This window comes from Schistocerca nitens, chromosome 8 (assembly GCF_023898315.1).
Source record: "Schistocerca nitens isolate TAMUIC-IGC-003100 chromosome 8, iqSchNite1.1, whole genome shotgun sequence".
In the NCBI taxonomy this organism is placed as follows: Eukaryota; Metazoa; Arthropoda; class Insecta; order Orthoptera; family Acrididae; genus Schistocerca; species Schistocerca nitens.
In genome coordinates, this window is record NC_064621.1 from 33,037,108 (window position 1) to 33,061,523 (window position 24,416).

Sequence of the window (24,416 nt, forward strand, 5' to 3'; positions counted from 1 at the left end):
GTGCTTTTCAGAAGAGATCTCCACCTCCTCGTACTCCTACAAATTTAATGGTCATCCCTGCAAGATTCATGGTGTCAGTTCCCTCCAGCACTACTTCAGACATTAGTCGAGTCCATGCCACGTCATGTTGCAGCACATCTGCGTCCTCGAGGGGGCGTTACACGATATTAAGCAGGTGTACCAGTGTCTTTGGCTCTTCAGTGTAAATTGTATCTAGACATGCTAGCTAGACATAGTTGTAACACTTATTTTGTCTTGGAGATGCTATTTGGCAATGTACATGTTACCCACAAATGCCATTTAGGGAAGTGATGGAACCATATTGGTAGAACTGACCAAAACTGACATTGCTAAAAACCTTAAGTCAGTGACACCATATTTGTATAATGATAATTAAGTTTGAGACAACTTAATATAAGCACTAAATCAGGGTGTTTGAGCACCGTGTATAACCGTTACCTCTTCTGTTGCTTTGTACACTGTGTTGTGTATGTTGGAGTGGTGAATAGTGACTAAAAGTCAAATGTGTATATCTGCAGAAATTACTGAACACAGAGACTGTGCGCCAGGGAGCACCAGAGGAATATAAAGAGAATGGAAGAAGGTAGTACCACTGTCACACTACAGTATAGCAAGAAGTAGAATTTAGAATTTTTTTATTAAAACTCATCACATTGCCTCAGGCTGATTCAAGTCACGCCAGAGGCACAGGCGAAAGGAGGAAGCGAGTGGATCAGGTGGACGACACTGTCCGCTCAATAAGGAATAAGCATTCAGCAGAAAAGAATGCCTAAAACCAAAGGAAGTGAGAATAACATATTCGTTAGCTCATAAAGCACTTTGCAAGAAACTTTATCTACTTCATAAGAGCACATAGCGAGAGATTGGCAGTTAACAGCCTGTTAAGTGAATGTAGCAAAATGAGGAGGAAGTGATATACTGTCTCCAGTCTGCTGAAATCAGTCACAGATGGCCAAAAGACATCAGAACAGGACACTTTCTCCAATATGTTAAACGTATTTCTCAGAAAGACGGGACCCTTTTAACAACAACGAAATTCCAGAGAACTCATGAGTATGCTTGCTCAAATGTCCTCTGCTACAGCTTCTGTGTGTAGGCACACAATTTACCACAGCAAGTAGGCGTGGCCGGCTGTAGCTGGAAGTCCAGGTGGTCAGTCAGCGCTATCGATGCCGGCACACACAATAGACCGCGATGTCGGCGGGCGAGATAAATTACAGTTGCTTACACAGCGAGCTGTTTGTCTAAAATTGCAGCTGCACCAAAACTGTCCCTGTCACGACTGATTGTCCTGCTGGTGCATGCCATTCTGCGAGAGAAAAAACTTCACTTTCACAGTCCTATTTAATGTCAATGAAACCGTGATGCCAATAAAAAACAGCCTTGTTTCCAAGATGATAGCCACGGTCCATTTACTTTTAGTTTCATGAGCAAACTCGGTATTGTGTTCAAATTATAAATTGTTGTTCATGACAGCATTACATTCTTTTCAAATGATTCAATTATCAAAATAGGGCAGCATCTACACAGTCATTCTTTTATGTTCGACTGCAGGATACAATTCATATCTCTCACCCTGCCTCCCATTATCTTGTGACACCCAACAAAGCGAAAAAATATCTGCAGCACACCACCGGTTACAGATGACCAAATTGCAGAGGTCGAAGCTATATAGTGATACATCTGACAGATGTATTAACTTATCTTACATTTCCTATACATGTCCACCCTGCAAAATCGAAAAAAAAACTTTCACTATATTGCTGTGGAAACTACCAATCACTGCAGAATGTCCGTATTATTTCGAAACTTTAATGAGAGTAAAGAAAAATTGAGAATTTAAAACCCAAAGTCCATTGTTTCAGAGCATACCTGCCGTTTAAATCAGTGTCTGTAAGTAAATTACCACGCACATGGCTATTACAAACACTTCAGACACATGAAATAACATTACAGAATACAGCCTTTCATGCCATCTGTTCAGGTAAAATCGCGAAAAACCTGCAAGACTACGAAACTGACTGAAAATACATAAAATTAGAGAAAAAGTACCATGAAATGAGGGCAGCAGAGGTGGGTCAGAGGTATCCGAACACTCAAGACCGAGAAAAGCTTAAAAAATATGCTCTGCATTCAGTTTTAAGCCTGTCCCTCTCCCTGTAAACTAAGTGGGATTTCGCAATACATACTTCAGTAAAGGCAATATATGTATTACACGAAAGCGTGTGCCGTCTCCTGGCTGTTTTTCCCTGTGAATATACTGGAAGATGGGCTTATATTTTTTTCTGTAATATATGGAAAACATTGACAGTTTTTCATGTGAAGTGCATCGAATGAAAAGAACAAAGACAATGAGCACGATTTACTATCTGTGTACACACAGTGATTACAGAAGACAATATGTACTGTATTAACTTTCATTTGTTTGATAAAGGATGTGTACTTTTTGGAGTAGTACCGCTGACCTAAGAGCTCTGTAATAAGTGTAATAATTGTTAATTTATCTAAATCGTTTTCAGAATACAAAATGTTATTTGTTACTGCGAACCCTAATGTTTCCACACCTGAGACCAAAAGAGATCATGTTCATATGCTGTTTTTGCTTTCGTGTGCAATAACGTATCTGCACGACAGCGTAACTTCAAAAAAAAGGAAATAATTATAATCAATTGCTTAGTGCATTGAAGTATTGGGTTAATAAGTCAGTGTTAAAATTTTTTACAGTTTAAAAGATTGTAAGAAGAAATGCAATAAAAATAATTAACGGTTATCTGTTTAAAGCGCCCCCATGAACCATGGACCTTGTCGTTGGTGGGGAGGCTTGCGTGCCTCAGCGATACAGATAGCCGTACCGTAGGTGCAGCCACAACGGAGGGGTATCTGTTGAGAGGCCAGACAAACGTGTGGTTCCTGAAGAGGGGCAGCAGCCTTCTTAGTAGTTGCAGGGGCAACATTCTAAGTGACTGACTGATCTGGCCTTGTAACACTAAGCAAAACGGCATTGCTGTGGTGGTACTGCGAACGGCTGAAGGCAAGGGGAAACGACATCCGTAATTTTTCCCGAGAGCATGCAGCTTTACTATATGGTTAAATGATGATGGCGTCCTCTTGGGTAAAATATAACGCAGCTAAAATAATCTCCCATTCGGATCTCCGGGCGGGGACTACTCAATAGGACGTCGCTATCAGCAGAAAGAAAACTGGCGTTCTACGGATCAGAGCGTGGAAGGTCAGATCCCTTAATCGGGCAGGTAGGTTAGAACATTTGAAAACGGAAATAGATAGGTTAAATTTAGATATAGTGGGAATTAGTGAAGTTCGGTGGCAGGAGGAACAAGACTTCTGGTCAGGTGAGTACAGGGCTATGAATACAAAATCAAATAGGGGTAATGCAGGAGTAGGTTTAATAATGAATAAAAAAAATAGGAATAAGGGTAAGCTACTGCAAACAGCATGTTGAACGCATTATTGTGGCCAGGATAGACACGAAGCCCACGCCTACTACAGTAGTACAAGTTTATATGCCAACTAGCTCTGCAGATGATGACGAAATTGATGAACTGTATGATGAAATAAAAGAAATTATTCAGATAGTGAAGGGAGACGAAAATTTAATAGTCGTGGGTGACTGGAATTCGATAGTAGGAAAAGGGAGAGAAGGAAACGTAGTAGGTGAATATGGATTGGAGGTAAGAAATGAAAGAGGAAGACACCTGGTATAATTTTGCACAGAGCAAACTTAATCATAGCTAACAGTTGGTTCAAGTATCATGAAAGAAGGTTGTATACATGGAAGAAGCCTGGAGATACTAGAAGGTATCAGACAGATTATATAGTGGTAAGACAGAGATTTAGGAACCAGGTTTTAAATTGTAAGACATTTCCAGGTGCAGATGTTGACTCTGACCACAATTTATTGGTTATGAACTGTACATTAAAACTGAAGAAACTGCAAAAATGTGGAAATTTAAGGATATGGGACCTGGATAAACTAAACCAGAGGTTGTACAGAGTTCCAGAGAGAGCATTGGGGAACGATTGACAGGAATGGGGGAAAGAAATACAGTAGAAGAAGAATGGGTAGCTTTGAAGGATAAATTAGTGAAAGCAGCAGAGGATTAAGTAGGTAAAAAGACGAAGGCTAGTCCTAGGGTGACAGAAGATATACTGAATTTAATTGATGAAAGAAGAAATATAAAAATGCAGTAAATGAAGCAGGCAAAAAGGAATACAAACGTCTCAAAAATGAGATCGAAAGGAAGTGCAAAATGGCTATGCAGTGATGGCTAGAGGAAAAATGTATGGACGTAGAGGCATATCTCACTAGGAGTATGATAGATACAGCTTATAGGAAATTAAAGAGACCTTTGGAGAAACGAGAACCACTTGTATAAATATCAAGAGCTAAGATGAAGTCCCAGTTCTAAGAAAGAAGGTCTTATACAAGGGCGATGTACTTGAGGACAATATTATGGAAATGGAAGAGGATGTAGGTGAAGATGAAATGGGAGATATGATACTGCGTGAAGAGTTTGACAGAGCACTGAAAGACCTAAGTCGAAACAAGGCCCCGGGAGTAGATAACATTCCATTAGAACTACTGACAGCCTTGGGAGAGCCAGTCATGACAAAACTCTACCATCTGGTGAGCAAGATGTATGAGACAGGCGAAATACCCTCAGACTTCAAGAAGAATATAATAATTCCAACCCCAAAGAGAGCAGGTGTTGACAGATGTGAAAATAACCAAACTATCAGTTTAATAAGTCACGAATGGAAAATACTAACGCGAATTCTTTACAGAGGAATGGAAAAACAAGTAGAAGCCAACCACGGGGAAGATCAGTTTGGATTTCGTAAAAATGTTGGAAAATGCGAGGCAATACTGACCCTACGACTTATCTTAGAAGCTAGATTAAGGATAGACAAACCTACGTTTCTAGCATTTGTAGACTTAGAAAAAGCTTTTGACAATGTTGAATGGAATACTCTCTTTCAAATTCTGAAGGTGGCAGGGGTCAAATACAGGGAGCGAAAGACTATTTACAATTTGTACAGAAAGCAGATGGCAGTTATAAGAGTCGAGGGGCATGAAAGGGAAGCAGTGGTTGAGAGGGGAGTGAGACACGGTTGTAGCCTATCCCCAATGTTATTCAATCTGTATATTGAGAAAGCAGTAAAGGAAACGAAAGAAAAATTCGTCGTAGGAATTAAAATCCATGGAGAAGAAATGAAAACTTTCATGCTCGCCGATGACATTGTAATTCTATCAGAGACAGCAAAGGACCTGGAAGAGCAGTTGAACGGAATGGACAGTGAAAGGAGGTTATAAGATGAACATCAACAAAATCAAAACGAGAAAAATGGAATATAGTCGAATTAAGTCGGGTGATGCTGAGGGAGTTAGATTAGGAAATGAGACACTTAAAGTAGTAAATGAATTTTGCTATTTGGGGAGCAAAATAACTGACGTTAGTCGAAGTAGAGGGGATATAAAATGTAGACTGGCATTGGCAAGGAAAGCGTTTCTGAAGAATAGAAATTTATTAACATCGAGTATAAATTTAAGTGTCAGGAAGTCTTTTCTGAACGCATTTGTATGGAGTGTAGACATGTATGGAAGTGATACATGGACGATAAATAGTTTAGACAAGAAGAGAATAGAAGCTTTCGAAATGTGGTGCTACATAAGAATGCTGAAGATTAGATGGGTAGATCACATAACTAATGAGGAGGTACTGAACAGAATTGGGGAGAAGAGAAATTAGTTGCACAACTTGACTAGAAAAAGGGACCGGTTGGTAGGACATGTTCTGAGGTATCAAGGGATGCCCAATTTAGTATTGGATGGTAGTGTGGAGGGTAAAAATCGTAGAGGGAGATCAAGAGATGAATACACTAAGCAGATTCAGAAGGATGTAGGTTGCAGTAAGTACTGGGAGATGAAGAAGCTTGCACAGGACAGAGTAGCATGGAGAGCTGCCAGTGTCTGGACTGAAGACCACAACAACAACATCTGTTTAAAATGTATCCAAATCGAGGACTGTGTTCTCACACATGCAGTCAAAGATAGATATTACCAAATTACGACTGGTTCTCACAAGCAATGTTATTCCATAGGTATTAAGGAGAAGAATCAAGGTGTTTATGATACTTAATCCATTCCGTAGCTTGTTCTGTAAGAGATTGGACTGATGACCTTAACAGTGTAAGGAGGTGTACTCTAGAGAAATGGTGTTAGTGCGAAATTGCTATATTATCCCACACATGAGCTAAACTATTTAACATCAGACCATGAATTCTGTGTGCAAGAGGAATGCTATTAGGGACATGGTGATGCTGATGTAAACAGCAACTCGCGGACTTCAAATGTGGTCAGGTGATTGGGTGTCACTTGTGTCATAGGTCTGTTCGCGAGATTTCCACACTCCTAAACATCACTAGGTCCATTGTTTCCGATGTTATAGTGAAGTGGAAACGTGAAGGGACACGTGAAACACAAAAACGTACAGGCCGACATCGTCTGTTGACTCACAGAGACCGCCGACTGTTCAAGAGGTTCGTAATGTGTAACAGGCAGACATCTATCCAGACGATCACACAGGAATTCCAAATTGCATCAGGATCCACTGCAAGTACTATGACATTTAGGCGGGAGGTGAGAAAACTTGGATTTCATGGTGGAGCGGCTGCTCATAAGCCACACATCGCTCCGATAAATGCCAAATGACGCCTCGCCTCGAGTAAGGAGCGTAAACAATGGACGACTGAAAAGCGGAAAAACGTTGTGTGGAGTGACGAATCACGGTATACTATGTGGCGATCCGATGTCATGGTATGGGTATGGCGAATGCCCAGTGAACGTCATCTGCCAGCGTGTGTAGTGATAAAAATTCGGAGGCGGTGGTGTTATGGTGTGGTCGTGTTTTCCATGGAGGGACTTGCACCTTTTGTTGTTTTGCGTGGCACTATCACAGCACAGGCCTACATTAATGTCTTAAGCACCTTCTTGCTTCCCACTATTGAAGAGCAATTCGGGCATGGCGATTGCATCTTTCAACACGATCACCTGTTCATAATGCACTGCCTGTGGTGGAGCGGTTGCACCACAATAACATACCTGTAATGGAGTGGCCTATGTGGAGACCTAACCTGAATCCTATAGAACACCTTTGGGATGTTTTGGGACACCGACTTCGTACCAGGCCTCACCGACCGACATTGATACCTCACCTCAGTGCAGCACTCCGTGAAGAGTGGACTGCCATTCCCCAAGAAACCTTCCAGCACCTGACTGAACGTATGCCTGCGAGAGTGGAAGCTGTCATCAAGGCTAAGGTTGGGCCAACACCATACTGAAATTCTAGCATTACCGATGGGGGGGCGTCACGAATTTGTAAGTGTGTCCGGATATTTTTGATCACATAGTTTATGCCTAATAGACACATTGGACAATTTGGGTCCTTAGTATTTCACAACACGGGATTTGTGAAGTGGTTGCCACCAGTTGTGTTCTCGACACCGACTGGGCATTTTCAGTTACGCCACATGCCTTTTGGACTTAAGAACGTGCAAGCAACCTTTCAGCGTTTATTGGGTAGCGTGTTATGCAGATTAAAACAAAAACAGTGCAATATATACCTGGATGACATAATCGTGTATTCAAATAATATTCCTGAAAATTTGGAACGGTAAAGCGAAGTGTTTAATCATCTGCGCGCAGCACAATTAATGTTGAGTTTAGAGAGATGTCATTTTGTATTGCAAGAAGTTCGGTATTTGAGTCGCATTGTAGGACAGGACGGAATTCGTATCATTTCAAAGCTAGTGGAGGCCATTCACAACGTAAAGGAATTGAAATCTTATTTGGGTCGCGAATTTTTACAGTAGGTATGTTCCGAAATTTGCAGAAACTGCAAGACATCTCACGCACTTACTACGGAAAGGAATGACGTTTCACTGGACAGCTGTGTGTGAGGCAGTGTTTCAAGAAGTTAAACGATCTGTTGACATCTAGTCTCGTCTTCGTCTATCCGAATTTTGAAAAGCCGTATATTCTTTCATCTGATTCGAGCGAGTTTGCTGTAGGAGTTATTTTGCGTCAGCTCAATAACGCTGAAAGAAATTATTCCACTAGGTGGAAGGAAATGATCGCAGTGTTTTTTTGAAATTGGGTACTTTCGTTGTTACGTCTATAGCAGACGATTTAAAGTGGTGACTGATCATGCAACGCTTAGAAAATTAAAGATGCAACGAGTAGATTGTCGATGTAGGCCCTACGGTTAAACGAGTTGGGTTACGAGACCGCACATCGTCAGGGCTGGGCGCACGCTAACGCAGACGCACTCAGCCATAAGACACGCGCTATGGAATGCAAAGGCATAGATGTAAGTGAATGGAGGGCAGCACAAAGTGTTGTCCCAGACTGTCAGCAATTTTATAAACAGCAGCAGATCTGCACGGAGGACAAAGCATTAAATCGCACGACGAGAAATGGGTCGCAGTTAGTGGTACCGCAGAGCTTGCGTGACGAAATGTTGAGGCAACGCGCAAGATTCGATTTTAACGGGACATTCGGGTAGTGTTACGTAAGTACCATGTGAGTCACTGGGTTATGTCAACGAATCCTTATGTGCCGCACGGGAAAAGAAGAAGTTTGTGTTGTGAGGTATTGGTCTTTACAGGTAATAGAGATGATGTCGCCGATTAACGTTAAACTGCAGCTCCCCCACGTCCCTTTGATAGTCCACGTGAGCCTAACTCAGCCGTTTGAGGGGGACATGGATAATTTTCCTCGTGTGAAACCAGTTTTCGCAGAAGGGAGGAGAGAAACGGAGGACGAGGAGGAGTAAAAGGAAAAAGCAAAGACAAGGGAGCAGGGTAATATGACGATTCGTCGGTATATGCTAAAGCCTAGAGCAGGGATGCGGGACTGACATTTAGGATTTTCTTTTCGCTTACCAGCTATGATAACGGGAACTATTACCTAATTTATGTACCTAACCTACCTTTCCCTGTTTTGCTCCCAAAACATCTTCAGCTTCTTAACGATACCATTGACGAGGACCTGCTCACTTCTCAGGATCAGATGAGTGCCATCCAACATGGTCATGTTAACATGGAACATCTCTTAGAGCACGTGAAAAGCTACAGAAGTAAGCAGCAGCAACAAATGGTAGTCATTAGTTCATCAACATCGGCCGCTTGTGTACTTCTTCTGATGATCGATGTATTTCTTGTTCAAGAGAAGAGTTGCCCGAATTTCACTCCTCCCACTCTTCAGCCTATGGATTCGAACCGCTCAGAACGGCACGCCACCTGACGAGACAGTATAATGAGTGAACAGTCACGAAGAAAAAGCTAAGTGTGCTCAAGGACCTTAAAGAACAATAGTGTATAAGAATGGGAACTGTAGCGTCATTAGAAGACATGCAACAGTATGTTGTTGTTGTTGTGGTCTTCAGTGCTGAGACTCGTTTGATGCAGCTCTCCATGCTACTCTATCCTGTGCAAGCTTCTTCATCTCCCATTACCTACTGCCACCTACATCCTTCTGAATCTGCTTAGTGTATTCATTTCATGGTCTCCCTCTTCGATTTTTACCCTCCACGCTGCCCTCCAATGCTAAATTGGTGATCCCTTGATGCCTCAGAACATGTCCTACCAATCGATCCCTCCTTCTAGTCAAGTTGTGCCACAAACTTCTCTTCTCCCCAATCCTATTCAATACCTCCTCATTAGTTATGTGATCTACCCATCTAATCTTCAGCATTCTTCTGTAGCACCACATTTCGAAAGCTTCTATTCTTGTCTATTTATCGTCCATGTTTCACTTCCATACAGGGCTACACTCCATACAAATACTTTCAGAAACGACTTCCTGACACTTAAATCTATACTCGATGTTAACAAATTTCTCTTCTTCAGAAACGCTTCCCTTGCCATTGCCAGTCTACATTTTGTATCTTCTCTACTTCGACCATCATCAGTTATTTTGCTCCCCAAATAGCAAAACTCCTTTACTACTTTAAGTGTCTCATTTCCTAATCTAATAGCCTCAGCATCTCCCGACTTAATTCGACTACATTCCATTACCCTCGTTTTGCTTTTGTTGATGTTCATCTTATATCCTCCTTTCAAGACGCTATCCATTCCGTTCAACTGCTCTTCCAAGTCCTTTGCTCTCTGACAGAATTACAGTGTCATCGGCGAACCTCAAGATTTTTATTTCTTCTCCTTGGATTTTGATACCTACTCCGAATTTTTCTTTAGTTTCCTTCAATGCTTGCTCAATATACAGATTGAATAACATCGGGGAGAGGCTACAACCCTGTCTCACTCCCTTCCCAACCACTGCTTCCCTTTCATGCCTCTCGACTCTTATAACTGCCATCTGGTTTCTGTACAAATAGTAAATAGCCTTTCTCTCCCTGTATTTGACCCCTGCCACCTTCAGAATCTGAAAGAGAGTATTCCAGTCAACATTGTCAAAAGCTTTCTCTAAGTCTACAAATGCTAGAAAAGTAGGTTTGCCTTTCCTTAATCTAGCTACCAAGATAAGTCGTATGGTCAGTATTGCCTCACGTGTTCCAATATTTCTACGTAATCCAAACTGATCTTCCCAGAGGTCGGCTTCTACTAGTTTCTCCATTCGTCTGTAAAGAATTCGCGTTAGGATTTTGCAGCCGTGACTTATTAAACGGATAGTCCGGTAATTTTCATATCTGTCAACATCTGCTTTCTTTGGGGTTGGAATTATTATATTCTTCTTGAAGTCTGAGGGTATTTCGCCTGTCTCATACATCTTGCTCACCAGATGGTAGAGTTTTGTCACGACTGGCTCTCCCAAGGCTGTCAGTAGTTCTAATGGAATGTTATCTAGTCCCGGGGCCTTGTTTCGACTTAGGTCTTTCAGTGCTCTGTCAAACTCTTCACGCAGTATCATATCTCCCATTTCATCTTCATCTACATCCTCTTCCATTTCTATAATATTGTCCTCAAGTACATCGCCCTTGTATAGACCCTCTATATACTCCTTCCACCTTTCTGCTTTCCCTTCTTTGCTTAGAACTGTGTTTCCATCTGAGCTCTTGATATTCAGACAAGTGGTTCTCTTTTCTCCAAAGGTCTCTTTAATTTTCCTGTAGGCAGTATCTATCTTACCCTTAGTGAGATAAGCCTCTACATCCTTACATTTGTCCTCTAGCCATGTCTGCTTAGCCATTTTGCACTTCCTGTCGATCTCATTTTTGAGACGTTTGTATTCCTTTTTGCCTGCTTCATTTACTGCATTTTTATATTTTCTCCTTTCATCAATTAAATTCAATATTTCTTCTGTTGCCCATGGATTTCTGCTAGCCCTCGTCTTTTTACCTACTTGATCCTCTGCTGCCTTCACTACTTCATCCCTCAAAGCTACCCATTCTTCTTCTACTGTATTTCTTTCCCCCATTCCTGTAAATTGTTCCCTTATGCTCTCCCTGAAACTCTGTACAACCTCTGGTTTAGTCAGTTTATCCAGGTCCCATCTCCTTAAATTTCCACATTTTTGCAGTTTCTTCAGTTTTAATGTACAGTTCATAACCAATAGATTGTGGTCAGAGTTCACATCTGCCCCTGGAAATGTCTTACAATTTAAAACCTGGTTCCTAAATCTCTGTCTTACCATTATATAATCTATCTGAAACCTGTCAGTATCTCCAGGATTCTTCCATGTATACAACCTTCTTTTATGATTCTTGAGCCAAGTGTTAGCTATGACTAAGTTGTGTTCTATGCATAATGCTACCAGGCGGCTTCCTCTTTCATTTCTTATCCCCAATCCATATTCACCTACTACGTTTCCTTCTCTCCCTTTTCCTACTACTGAATTCCAGTCACCCACGATTATTAAATTTTCGTCTCCCTTCACTATCTGAATAATTTCTTTTATTTCATCATACATTTCTTCAATTTTCTCGTCATCTGCAGAGCTAGTTGGCATATAAACTTGTACTACTGTAGTAGGCGAGGGCTTCGTGTCTATCCTGGCCACAATAATGCGTTCACTTTGCTGTTTGTAGTAGCTTACCCTTATTCCTATTTTTTTATTCATTATTAAACCTACTCCTGCATTACCCCTATTTGACTTTGTATTTATAACCCTGTATTCGCCTGACCAAAAGTCTTGTTCCTCCTGCCACCGAACTTCACTAATTCCCACTATATCTAACTTTAACCTATCCATTTCACTTTTTAAATTTTCTAACGTACCTGCCCGATTAAAGATCTGACATTCCACGCTCCGATGCGTAGAACGCCAGTTTTCTTTCTCCTGATAACGACGTCCTCTTGAGTAGTCCCCGCCCGGAGATCCGAATGGGGGACTATTTTACCTCCGGAATATTTTACCCAAGAGGACGCCATCATCATTAACCATACAGTAAAGCTGCATGCAACAGTATATAGTTTCAAAAGAAGTGACCTGTGTCAATATGTTACAAGTTCATTGTTGGTAGAGGGTTCATGTAAATAGAGTTTAAATAGTCTTCACGGGTTTGCCACCGAATGACGTTGTGCAAATTCCACAATATTGCCTTGGAGCGCCTGTCAGACATCTTCAGGTGGTTGAACCTTGCTGGTGGCTGTGTACGACTGACGGTATCCGCACGTCGGCGCCCCTTTATATTGAACGCGCGCAGGCGCGGAAATCACGCATGTGCAGTGATTTTCAGATAATCGCAGAGCGCCCTCCTGCCCATGCGCTGTATGCTATATCTACCAACATTGCGGCCAGACGTTACTCACTAAAAAACCATACTAGACCAATATTATGACGGGTCTGTTATCGAAAAATCTTGATTTTCTCTTCGTGATTTAGTAGTAGCCAATTTAGGGTTCCAGTCTGTGCTCAGTTGAAATCCCGCATCCCTGTTTATGAGATTATCAGCTAGACAGATGTATTGCTTCCTTAATGACGCAGTTCCAGAAAGATGGTGCCGGGGTAAAACTTCCGTCTTTTCATAAATCATACGATGTCCTGTATTCAGACAATGTTCTGCAATTGCTGACTTCTCCGGTTGGCGTAGGCGTGTATGACGCTGATGTTTATCGCAGCGTTCTTGTACCGTGCGGCATGTCTGGCCTATATACGCCGTCGCACATTGACAGGGAATCTTATACATAACACGTTTCCTCAGGCCAAAATCATCCTTAACCGAACCTAAAAGGTTCCCCAAATTTACAGATGGTCGAAAAACATACTTAATGTTCCAAAGACTCTTCCAATTCTTGAGGACATGGCATCAAAATACGGCAAGAAGGCCAAACTGGTAGGTGTCTTTGTATCTTCATTCTGCTCCATGGATTGAACTCGCTTGTGCCTGAATGCATTACGTATCTGCCTCTCAGAATAACACTCATTTTGGAACACCAATCGTTTTATTTGATTCAACAGGCTTTCAGGATCAGATGCAACACGCGCGCTCTGAACTAGTGTACGCAGTGCAGTACCACATCGTGCAGGCTGATGATAGCTTGTGGTCTGCAAATATAGATCTGTAAGCGTTGTCTTGCGGTAGACGCTCAGTCCCAAGATCCCATCTGCTTTCCTTCATACCAAAACATCAAGAAAAGATAAAGTACCATCTTTTTCCACTTCCATTGTGAAGTTTATATTCGGATGGAACGAATTTAAATACTGAAGAATCATAGGTAGAATATCATGTGGCCACACCAAAAAATGTATCATCCACAAACCGCAGAAAACAAGAGATTTTGAGAGTGGCTTTTTTTTAAGATCTCCATAAACTAAATGCAGGCAGAGGGCTTCTCAAAGCGATATAGTCCACTTGCTCAAAATATTGAGTATGAAATGAGAAGTATGTTGAAATAAGCAGGTGTTTAAATAATGCCACTATGTACTCTTCAAACTTGTTGCTAATGAACTCTACAGAGTTCTGCAAGGGAACCTACATAAATAAAGACACAACATCAAAACTTACTGAGAGATCCGACGATTGCAATCTAAGAGTTTTCATGCGAGCTATGAAATCCCCAGAGTTTCGAGTATGATGGTCGCACTTGCCTACGAAAAGTCCCAATAGTGATGTCAGATATTTAGCAACAAAATAAGTAGGTGCTCCTATGTTACAATGGGACGAAGGGGGACCCCATTCTTACGGATCTTGGATAGGCCATAAAATCTAGGAGGAACTGCAGCCTGTTAACACAGACTATTCGTGACTTGTGCTGGAATCCAGCTCTTCCTGATGAGTTCCAAAGTCTTTCTCTGGATCCTACGTGTCGGATTATTTTTTAATTTACTGTATGCAGGATCGTCGAGCAGTTTGTGTGTCTTGCTATTGTATTCTGTGTGTGAGAGAAGCACAGTAGTATTTCTTTTGTCAACAGGTAAGACGACGATGTCTTGGTCTCCTTTCAATTCTCGTAGAGCATTTTTTTCAGCTGAGGTGGAGCTCGAGTCAAGATGCGGCATGTGTTACGTCTAATCTCGTTGGTAGCACCCTTAGGAAGTTTCGAAACAGCCTCTTCCTCTCCACTAATCAAATCTTGGATGGGAATGATCCCCGGTGTAGGTGCAAAATCCAGCCCCTTCTCTAGCACTGAAATTGTAGCGTCGTCCAAAGTCTTCTCCGTGAGATTAAACACGGTACGTCTTCTTGGCACGTCTACTTGCGTTCAGGCTTCGTGTCTATCGTATTTTGTCATTTGACGATCCTTAGTTTGTCGTTCAGTGCAATCTGCCAGCGACCAAGTGGCGCTATCTACCCAGTTGCAAGATACCACTGAAAGGTTCGCTGAAATCTTCAGATGGAGTGGTAGTAACTATGTGGACACCAAGCTCAATTCCTGACGTATATAGCGCACCCTTTCTCTCACATGTGCCGCACTCGCCCGTTTGTTTAATTCTAAGGGCAGTGGCAGAGTTTATATAAACTATCTTAAACTTTATACATAAACTTTGTAAACTCTATATAAATTATCTATCTTAAAACATAAGACGCAAGGTCAGATAGTTTCGCGTGTTGCTACATACCTCTACAACCCAAACTGACCTTCACCGATGTTGAGTCCTTCAAGTTTTTCCTTTCTTCTGTAAATAACTCATATCAATTTTTACGCAAGCGTCACTGATTAAACTGACGGTTCTGTAGAGCTTACACCTGTCAACAACTGCCTTCTTTGGAACAGAAATTATTACATTCTTCTTGAAGTCGAAGAGCATTTCCCCTGTCTAATATATCTTGTACACCAGGTGGAATCCTGGCTCCGTCAAGGATCTTAGTAATTTAGAAGGAATGTCACGTATTCCAGGGCCTTGTTTCCATTAAGTTTTCCAGTGCTCTGTCAGATTATTCTCGCAGTATCATATCTTCTATGTCATCTCCACCTACTTCCTCTTCTCATTCTATAGTACTGTCCTCAATTTTGGCTCCCTTATGTAACCCTTCACATATTCCTTCCACCTTTCAGTTTTTTTTCTTTGCTTAGTACCTGCTTACCATTTGAGCTCTTGATATTTATACAGCAGCTTCTCTTTTGTCCAAAGGTCGCTTTAATTTTCCCTCTGCAGTGTCTGCCTTTTCCCTTGTGATGCATGTTACTACGGCCTTGCATTTCTCCTCTAGTCTTTCCAGTTTAATCATTTTGCACGTTCTGTCGATCTCATTTTTACCTATCTGTATTCAATATCGCCTGCTTCATTTGCTCCAGCAGTAGTTGACTGAAATAAACAAAACCTTCGTTTATAGTATTTGCAGATTTTGGAAAATGTAATGCAACTGATGACTATGATGCTGATATTCTGAAGGGAGTAATGATGAAATACAGAGAGCGAAAGGTTGTATACTATTTGTACAGAAACTAGTTATCAATTATAATGAAGCAGTAGTTGAAAAGGGAATGAGACAGTGTTCCACGTTATCTGATTTATTATGTATTTGTCCATTATGCAATTAGTAAAGAACCCCAACAAAAATATGAAAAACGCCATTAAAGTTGAGAGGAAACAATAAAATTCTTTTAGATTGTCAGTGACATTGCAATGTATCACAATCATAGATGGCAAAAGACTTGAAAGGACAGTTGAACGGAATGAATAGTGTCTTGAAATGAGATTCTAAGATGAGCATCAACGGAAGTAAAAACGGGGGTAATGGAATGTAGTCGAATTAAATCAGGCGAGAGAACTGGATTAGTATGTGAAACAATAAAGGTATTAGACGAGTTTGTTATTTCGGCAGCAAATTAAGTGATAATGGCCGAACTAGAAAGTACATGAAATGCAGACTAATAATAGGAAGAAAAGCATTTCTGTAAAAGAGGAATTTCTTAATATGGAATATAAATTTAAGTGTTTGATATATTTTCCGAAACTTTTTCCCTGAATTTAACCTTGCACAGAAGTGAAATGTGGACGATAAACACTTCAGACAAGAAGAGAATAGAAGCTTTCGAAACGTGGTACTGTAAAATAATGCTGAAGATTCAGCGGGTAGATCGAATAGCTGATAAAAAGGTACTGAATCGAATTGGAGAGAAAAGAAATGTGTGGAGCTATTTGACTCTAAGAAGGGATCGGTTGACAGAGCATATTTTGAGGCGTTAAGGAATTATTAGTTTCGTAATAAAGAGAAGATGGAGGGGTGGGGGGAGGTAAATTGCGGAAGGGAATACACAAAGTAGGTTGCACTAGAGGTAATGTGCAAATGAAGAGGCTTTCACAGGATAGAGTAGCGTAGAGAGCTGCAAGACCATACCAAGAACAGACATTAACACAGCAATAACAGAACTTAGTTTGTATCTTTTAAAGCCGAGTTTAATGTAATCATCATTGAAAGTGAATGCCAGAAGAGGAGATTGAAAAGGCAGTCGAACATACATGTCGCTTAATGATAACAACGCTAAAATTCGGCACCGTAATAAAGGGATAGCGGCATTCATTTTTCGTGCGTACCATTCTAGAGTAGAGTAGGAAAGGGGAGTGGGTAAGAGAGATTTGTGATGGGGGTAGAAGGGGGTGAAGTGGAGAAGGGGGTGGTGGAGGAGGAGGGAGTTTTACTAGTACACTACATACGCTCTGCCTCGTACAATACGGTAACTTGTGGAGTACCAGTGCATATGCAGATGCAAATCATATAGCGTAATACACGGTTTTGTTAGCAGAAATGAAACGCTAACTATGTACAGCGTATAGTTAGCAAATTGCGCAGGTCTGCTTGGTCGCAGGGCATCGTATGATGGAGAGGGCTTTCGGTTTAAGAATCTGTTTAGCTTTCTGCTGTGGAATGGCTAGTGCAAACATCTCGTAAAGTAGAAACCGGCAGCAACTGGTTCCCCAAGGCCTCGAAAACATAACTCGGGAAACGTCCTTCCAGGCATATCTGGGGAGCCTTGGGTCCTAATATAGAACACTGACACGTAATCGATATTCATATCATGCTGAATTTCAAGTACAACTGGCTTCATTACATAGTTCAGTGACAGAACCTCCAAATTTTGGGTGCTTTCAGTTATCATTTCCCTGTTGTTGATCGTGGGCGGTGTACTAGATGGCAGAGTAGTATAGTACTTCGGAGATTAATTCTGTTGCACTGATGAGCATACCGAGGACCAAGTAGTGGAATGCATACGGTGCGCAAATGGGATTTTTTTAGCTTAGAGAAACCCTCCAGCGTTCTCAGAGAATGCTGACCGGATATAGAAAAGATTGATATGGTATTGGTAAACTGCGGGTCCGAGAATTAGTATCGCTTATTGGAAGTTATAGTGCCCTGATAGTATTAGCAAAAGAAAGTTGATTCACACCGGAAGTGAATAGCAACGAAATCTTAAGTTCAGACTGGAATAATTATCGCAAGGATAGAAATTATATAAAGTGCCCAGTCCTAAAAGGAGACTATATTGAAAAAATGAGAACATCTAGACATGTACTATCTGCTGAAATGTAGCCGCACACCACTGTGTAATGAAGAATTGACCACTAGATGTCACGAGGGACTGTCGTGCCTGTATAAAGGGAAGCAGGTAGTACTGTGTTGGCATTAGAGGCGGTATCAGCAGATCAGAGCGCTCAGTGACTTCGAACGTGCGCTAATCGTCGGATGTCATCTCAGTAGTAAATCCACCAGTGACATTTCAGACCTTCTAAAGCTCCCAAAGTCGGCTGTTGGTGGTGTAACAGTCAAATGGAATCGCGAAGGAACAACCGCAAATAAACCAACACCAGGCACGGCACACATAAAGACGGAGACCGTCGAGCATTCCTGAGGTTGGCTGAAAAAAAAAGCATGAAATCAGCGAAAGAATCGCCCGTGAGTTCCAAAGTACTACCAGCAGTCCAGGTAGGATCCAGAATACGCCCTACCCTGTTGCACTGTGATGGAAGGGTTTGGGTTTGGGCATTGCCTGGAAAACGTTCGCCTGTCACCTTGTCTAGTGCCAACAGTGAAGTACTGAGGCGGACGGGAAAGCGTGTGGGTGTGTTGGGATGTGGTCCCCCAACTGCGCTTAAGAAGCGGAAAATGCTGAAGCATATGGACAGATTTTACAGCATTGTTTAGTGCGTACGGTAGAGAAACAGTTCGGAGATGATGACTGTACCAGCATGGTAATGCTCCCTCTCATAAGGCAACTCTGGGCTACCCAGAGTCCGCACCTGAAAGCCGTGGAACACCTTAGCGATGAGTTTGAACGTCGACCTCGATAAGTCTAGTTTCACGCTATTTCCAACTTCTGGCCGAGTTTACATCCCAAGAGTGAAACAAGGCGGGGTTTCAATGACGATTAGGGCGGTCGTATCGTAGTACTGCATGGGTCCCATGATTACTCTGCAAATTCGAATTACTGCCAAGGATTGTGTGGTCATTCTGGCTGATCAAGTGCGTCCAGTGGTACAAAGATTTGTTCTTCAGTGGTGATGCAATGATCCGAGACGACGGGGCCCGTGTTCACACATTCGCCTCGTCCACGACTGGTTTTGTGAGCACGAGGATGAATCTCTCATGGCCATCACAGTCATCAGACCTCAGTACTACTGGGTTTTTGTCGTCTACTCTGGAGAGAAGGGTGCCTAATCGTTATCCATCTCCTTCATCGTTACCTAAACTTGCCGCTATTTTGCAGGAAGAAGGGTATAAAATTGCCTTGAGGACCGTACTTATCCAACCGAGACAACTGGAAGCTGTTTTGAATGTCCACAGTTATTGCTACACCATATTGGGCATGGCAGTGTGTTGTTTTTGGAGTTCCCATATTTTTGTGCACCCCTGTAGGTCTACCTGTGCGAAGCTGTCGCAGTTCCTAAAATTTTTTATCTACAGAGAACAGACTTTCATCGCCAGGTGCAGATCTTTTATTTTGCTTTTCTGTGCAGCTACTCTTCTGGTTCATTCACTAAGAGAGAATCTTAAACAGTTAAGAGAGAAAATGACGTTCTACTTTATGTGCAAATGTGGGCTGTAGGGAACGAGTTGAAATATTTGCAAAGTAACGTGGCCACAACACACTGCAATGGCAGCACTAGGGGTAAGAGGACACATAATGCAGTAACAATAATTTCTGACACAGATGTTAGCTCCAGTTAAGCATCATACGTTACATCATGAAGGAGACTCTTTTCGCACGAGTGTTGAGTAAAGAGCTGTAAGAGTCATTCAAGCCTGACCAACATCTGTGCATTTGTGCGTCCTATCTACACATTGTTAAATTTATCATATTTAAGGCCATTTTACGTTAAAACTACGAAAAGTACCATTAGAAACTTTGTGCATTCTGAATATAATGACTGTTGCGGGAACTCAAGTCAATTGCTATTTTTTGACTTTTTCAAAACAAACATTTGTTAATAACGCTTATCATTGGTAGTTTAATATGAAAGTTGGTAACTTTACAGAATACTTCACTATAATATGGCAGCAACTTTAAATTATGTAATATACACGCTGTAAAAATTTATGTTGAATGCACATCGAGGAAATCGAGTTTTATATTAAAAATCTCTCTTGTATAAGTGGAAGAAAACATACTTCTAATATTGCCCATGTACGGAGTTCGTCATCTTCAACTTCAGTTGCTTCTTTTCTCAATGTACGTACTCTTCTTTCTAGATTTCCTCAAGGTATTTTTAAATCCTTTTGACTTACTTAACTTTCTTAATTGCACCAGTTCGTCTGTTTATGTAATCATATTAACAACACTGGGCGCTGGATTAATGGCAAACTACTGCAGTAATTGAGAACTTTACTTAAAAACTATAACTGCATCACACACACCTGTGTCCAGGGATTAATATCTAACAAGTTCTGCTGTTGGTAACCTTTTCTATGTATACTGTTGAAACACTCGTTGGTTCTTGCCCTGCTGTATAGGCCCGAAAGTCGTCTGCTGCTGCCATTCTTTGCTTCTGGCAGATCTCACAGAGTGGTTTCTCTTTGGTGGACATTTCATGAGAACAGTGAGATAAATGTTTCTCTTTATAAAATCCGAATCTTCAGTTGATAATAGGCCTGCAGACCACTTACTGCAATTTGCAGAAATGTCTTGTAGTCTGCAGTTGTAAATACATTCTAAAGATCCTTTCGTTTCCTTTCTTCTCAACCATTATCAACACAACCACCACCCTTTCTCCAACATATTACCCACATTTCAATTCTCAATCACGTTTTAGGGGCCGTCACTTCATTAACGTATTAACATCTGTTTTAATGTCTATTAGTTATCCTATCTTTCTTTCACTTCTACTCCCTGTACTCAGGTGTAGCAGTAATTCATCACCAAAAATATTTTTACTACTGTATTGTCATTTACATATTGAAACTAACTCGCAGTTGCACGAGCAGGAGCCGCTGAATTACGTTATTACAGTTTTTAAACCAGCGCCCTGCACTTAATACTATTGGACGAAGCAGTGTTTCACATAACGCTGACTTAACCATAAATGAAGTATTTCACACCTATAAAGTAATATTCCTTCAGAAACAGAAAGAAAAACTAAACCTCAATCTAATCTCTGAGATGTAAATTCTTTGAAACTAAGGAACAGCAACTCCAGCCGATTGAACACAAACTAGTTCGACGAGGACATGTCTGAAGCCTCTTCTTCCGCAAATTTCGGTAACGGAAGAGTAAAATAAAGAAGACAATAAATTCAAATCAACACAATGGGAAAGAAAAGCTGAAAGATTCGTTAGATTTTGTGTAGTAAATGTTGGCATCTATAGTAGATTTTTTGCTTGCGCGTGAAAAGGTACTTCAGTAACATTGCATTAGGAGGACTGGAAAGCAGTGCTTTTTTTTACACATAAATTCTTGACAAATTTTTATTTTCAATCAGTGATGTAATCACCCTCGTTATCAACAACCTTTTGCCATTTAGTGTACAAATTTTCAATGCCGGTTGGAAAAAATCAATTGGCTTTGGGTAAAATACCTAGAGATGCCATCCACATTTTGAAATCGTATGCTACTTAGGAAAAGCTGTAGCGTTCGGAATAAACGGAAAACCAATGGTGCGAATATGATGGATGAGACAGTACCTCCTACCCCAATTCATTAACTTTTTCCAGGATTAGTTTTGTGCAGTGCGGTCTTGCGTTATCGTGTTGCAGAATAATAACTTCTCCTTTGACAACCTCTTGGCATTTTTCGATTAAAGATTGATTTATTCAGTTTAATTGTTCACAGTAAAGGTCTGCATTCGCAGTTTGTCCAGGTTACAGAACTTAAAAATGAATGACCCAGCGAATACTTCGCCAACACAATAAAGCGCCGTTTTGGGGCGTAAACCTGGCTTACCAGTTGTTCGTGGCGATTCATTCGTAGAGAGCCACTGCCTTTTTTATTTTACTCATAGAGGACCCATTTGTCATCTCCAGTGGTCAAGCGATCAAAAAATGCTTCTGTACTGTGCTACTGAAGCAATAACTTGCATATGATGGATCAGTTGGCTTTGTTTGTGTTTACGAGTCTGCTGCAACAGTGTTCTTGAATGGTCGATCATAATTAGTTATGAGTATTCGACAGTTCCTCGCTTGACTGACAAAGATTTGCTTCCACTTCCGCCCTTGACATATCATTGCCTAAGATTGGAGAGATAGAAATTACCAAACTTAGAAAACCTGCTCTGGCATTTACGAACGTCTAACGCACTTGGAGAAACATCGCACATGTTTTTGGTAGCAACAGTTGCGTTACTACCCTTGCGAAGCTCTAAAAGCACATGATGCTCTGATGGCTTTTGTCTGACCACTTCACCATGAATTGAAAAAAATGTAAGATTTAATTATTTACGATTCAACAAGTCACTATAACCTTAAGATGTCTTTGGCACGACTTTGGAGTACACAATGAGCTGATAAATAACAAATGAATATCGACATGCACAGAAACGACATTATTTTCAGGTCCCCTCTAATTGTAAGTTGTGGAGCCAAATATAGAGAGTAAAACTTGCGTTAGAGAGAGAGAGAGAGAGAGAGAGAGAGAGAGAGAGAGAGAGAGAGAGAGGTGACGGGATTAAAACGTGTCTCCCGTTCCCAACGCAGTTTTGTTAACCGACTAGTGGCGGGTATGACGTGGCGAGGAATGAGAGAATGCGTTCTGATGTGAGAGTGTTACCATGGAAAGCATGTCGTCACCGAACCAGCAGTAGAAGAGCAGCTGCGAGAGCATGAACGTCAGGTAGCCTAGCAGCTTGCCTGTCTCCACCACATGGAACGAGGTTTTCTGCAACACAGGAAATACCACTGCCATTTGCATGTACAGGTCAGCTTTCAACAGCACAAACTACAGCGAGAAGAAGACGCATAAGTAAAATTTCGGAAATTGTCGGGTATAGAAATAGTTACAAAATTAAAATCTGATAATCTCGTGGAATGAACATTAAGTAAAATAATTACTCTTGAAAGTATAAATTGATGGTTTGTGCGGAGTAATCATCAACGTCCTAAAAAAATCGGAGGTGAAAAGTTTTAGTTGCAGGAAGCTTTTTGGCTGGAAGCTTATTTATCCCTTCGGGGCTCACATAATTGTTTCACGCTGGGTATGTCTACAATATGCCAGCAAGAAACAGTGATACACGACCTCTCTCTAAGTACAAGAGACAGCAATAAAAATTATGTCTGTCGACAAAATGTAGCTCTGTGACAGTTGTTTAATGCAGTGATTGTAATACGATTCTTAAACAATGAACACTTCACTGATTTGCACATTTCGACGTCAAAGATGACTGCAACTATAACCAGGTCATGAAATGCTAAACACCAATACACCACAAAAAATTATTTATTGGTTCGTGTTAAATTACATTTAATGCGATATATGTTGTTAGTCATTTTTTAGCAATGAACACCTAAGCCATATGTTCTTACGGGAGAGCTGTGTAATACACAAAAAACTTTGCAGATTTCCCATTTTTATTGATTCCATGAACTTATTATGACTGAATGGCATTCAGTAAAAGCGCTCACTGCTCTTTTTGAGTGATTACACAAATTACACAATAAAAGCTGGCAGAGCTCTGAAAGATATATGTCTAGGCGTGGTAAAATTGCCTTTGGACTGCAACATGGAAAGTATTCGTGCAATCTTTCAGCCTGTTTATGTAAGCTTGTATCTTCGTTGAAGGGAAGTTTCTTAAAGACCATGCAGAAAACACGCATTCAAAGTCAAAGCTTCTTGACATTCCCTTGCCATCGCAAATAATTACCACACACTGAAACGGTGGTCATATGTTAGAACTCTGAATACCAGACATTGTCAACTGTTAAGAGTGTTGCGAATACATACGAGCCACAGATTGCGGTCTCAATTTGCACTGTCTAAGATGTGTTGAAAAATTCGGAAATAGATGATAATATGTCCAACAAAGTCCCCTATTTTAGTTGTCTTTCTCTGTTCTGGATATCGTTAACCTCCAAGGAGATAATGCTTCTAAATTTTGTGCTACTCTTCAAAGACAGTGCCCCTGGAGTGAATTTTGATTCAAGAAGATTAGACGCAATAATAAAGGAGGAAGTAGAGAACGTACTTCAAAAAAGGCAAAGACAAGACTAAATTTGTGAAACTGCAGACATTTTAACTTATAAACATAGTGATATATCCACAAAAGTATCATTTACAGGGCAGCAAATAAGAGTTTTATGCACGTACCGTTAAATTCCTGTGTTCCAGAGAGAAGATTTTTATCAGATTAAACACATTTATAATCCAACATTCGGCAACCAACCTCGAAAAACATGACAAAAGAAATGCGAGAACTAGAGGTGAAGAGCCAGCAGTGATGGAAGCTGGGTGTGAGTAGTCAGCAGTAATGAAGGTTAGAGGTTAATAATTAACAGTGGCGGAGGTTTGAAGTGTTAGCGCGAGCGAACGATCTGGACGTGTCCGACTTGGAG

General features: G+C 41.0%; 1 protein-coding gene across 1 annotated transcript in view; it reads right to left on the reverse strand.

Annotated features, from left to right (window-relative positions):
• Positions 1-24,416, reverse strand: part of LOC126199113 (odorant receptor Or2-like) — a 197,759-nt gene that overhangs the window by 128,329 nt on the left and 45,014 nt on the right. The window contains exon 4 of the mRNA XM_049935869.1: positions 22,639-22,746. Within this exon, the coding sequence (XP_049791826.1) occupies positions 22,639-22,746 (108 nt within the window). The remainder of the gene's footprint in view (positions 1-22,638; positions 22,747-24,416) is intronic.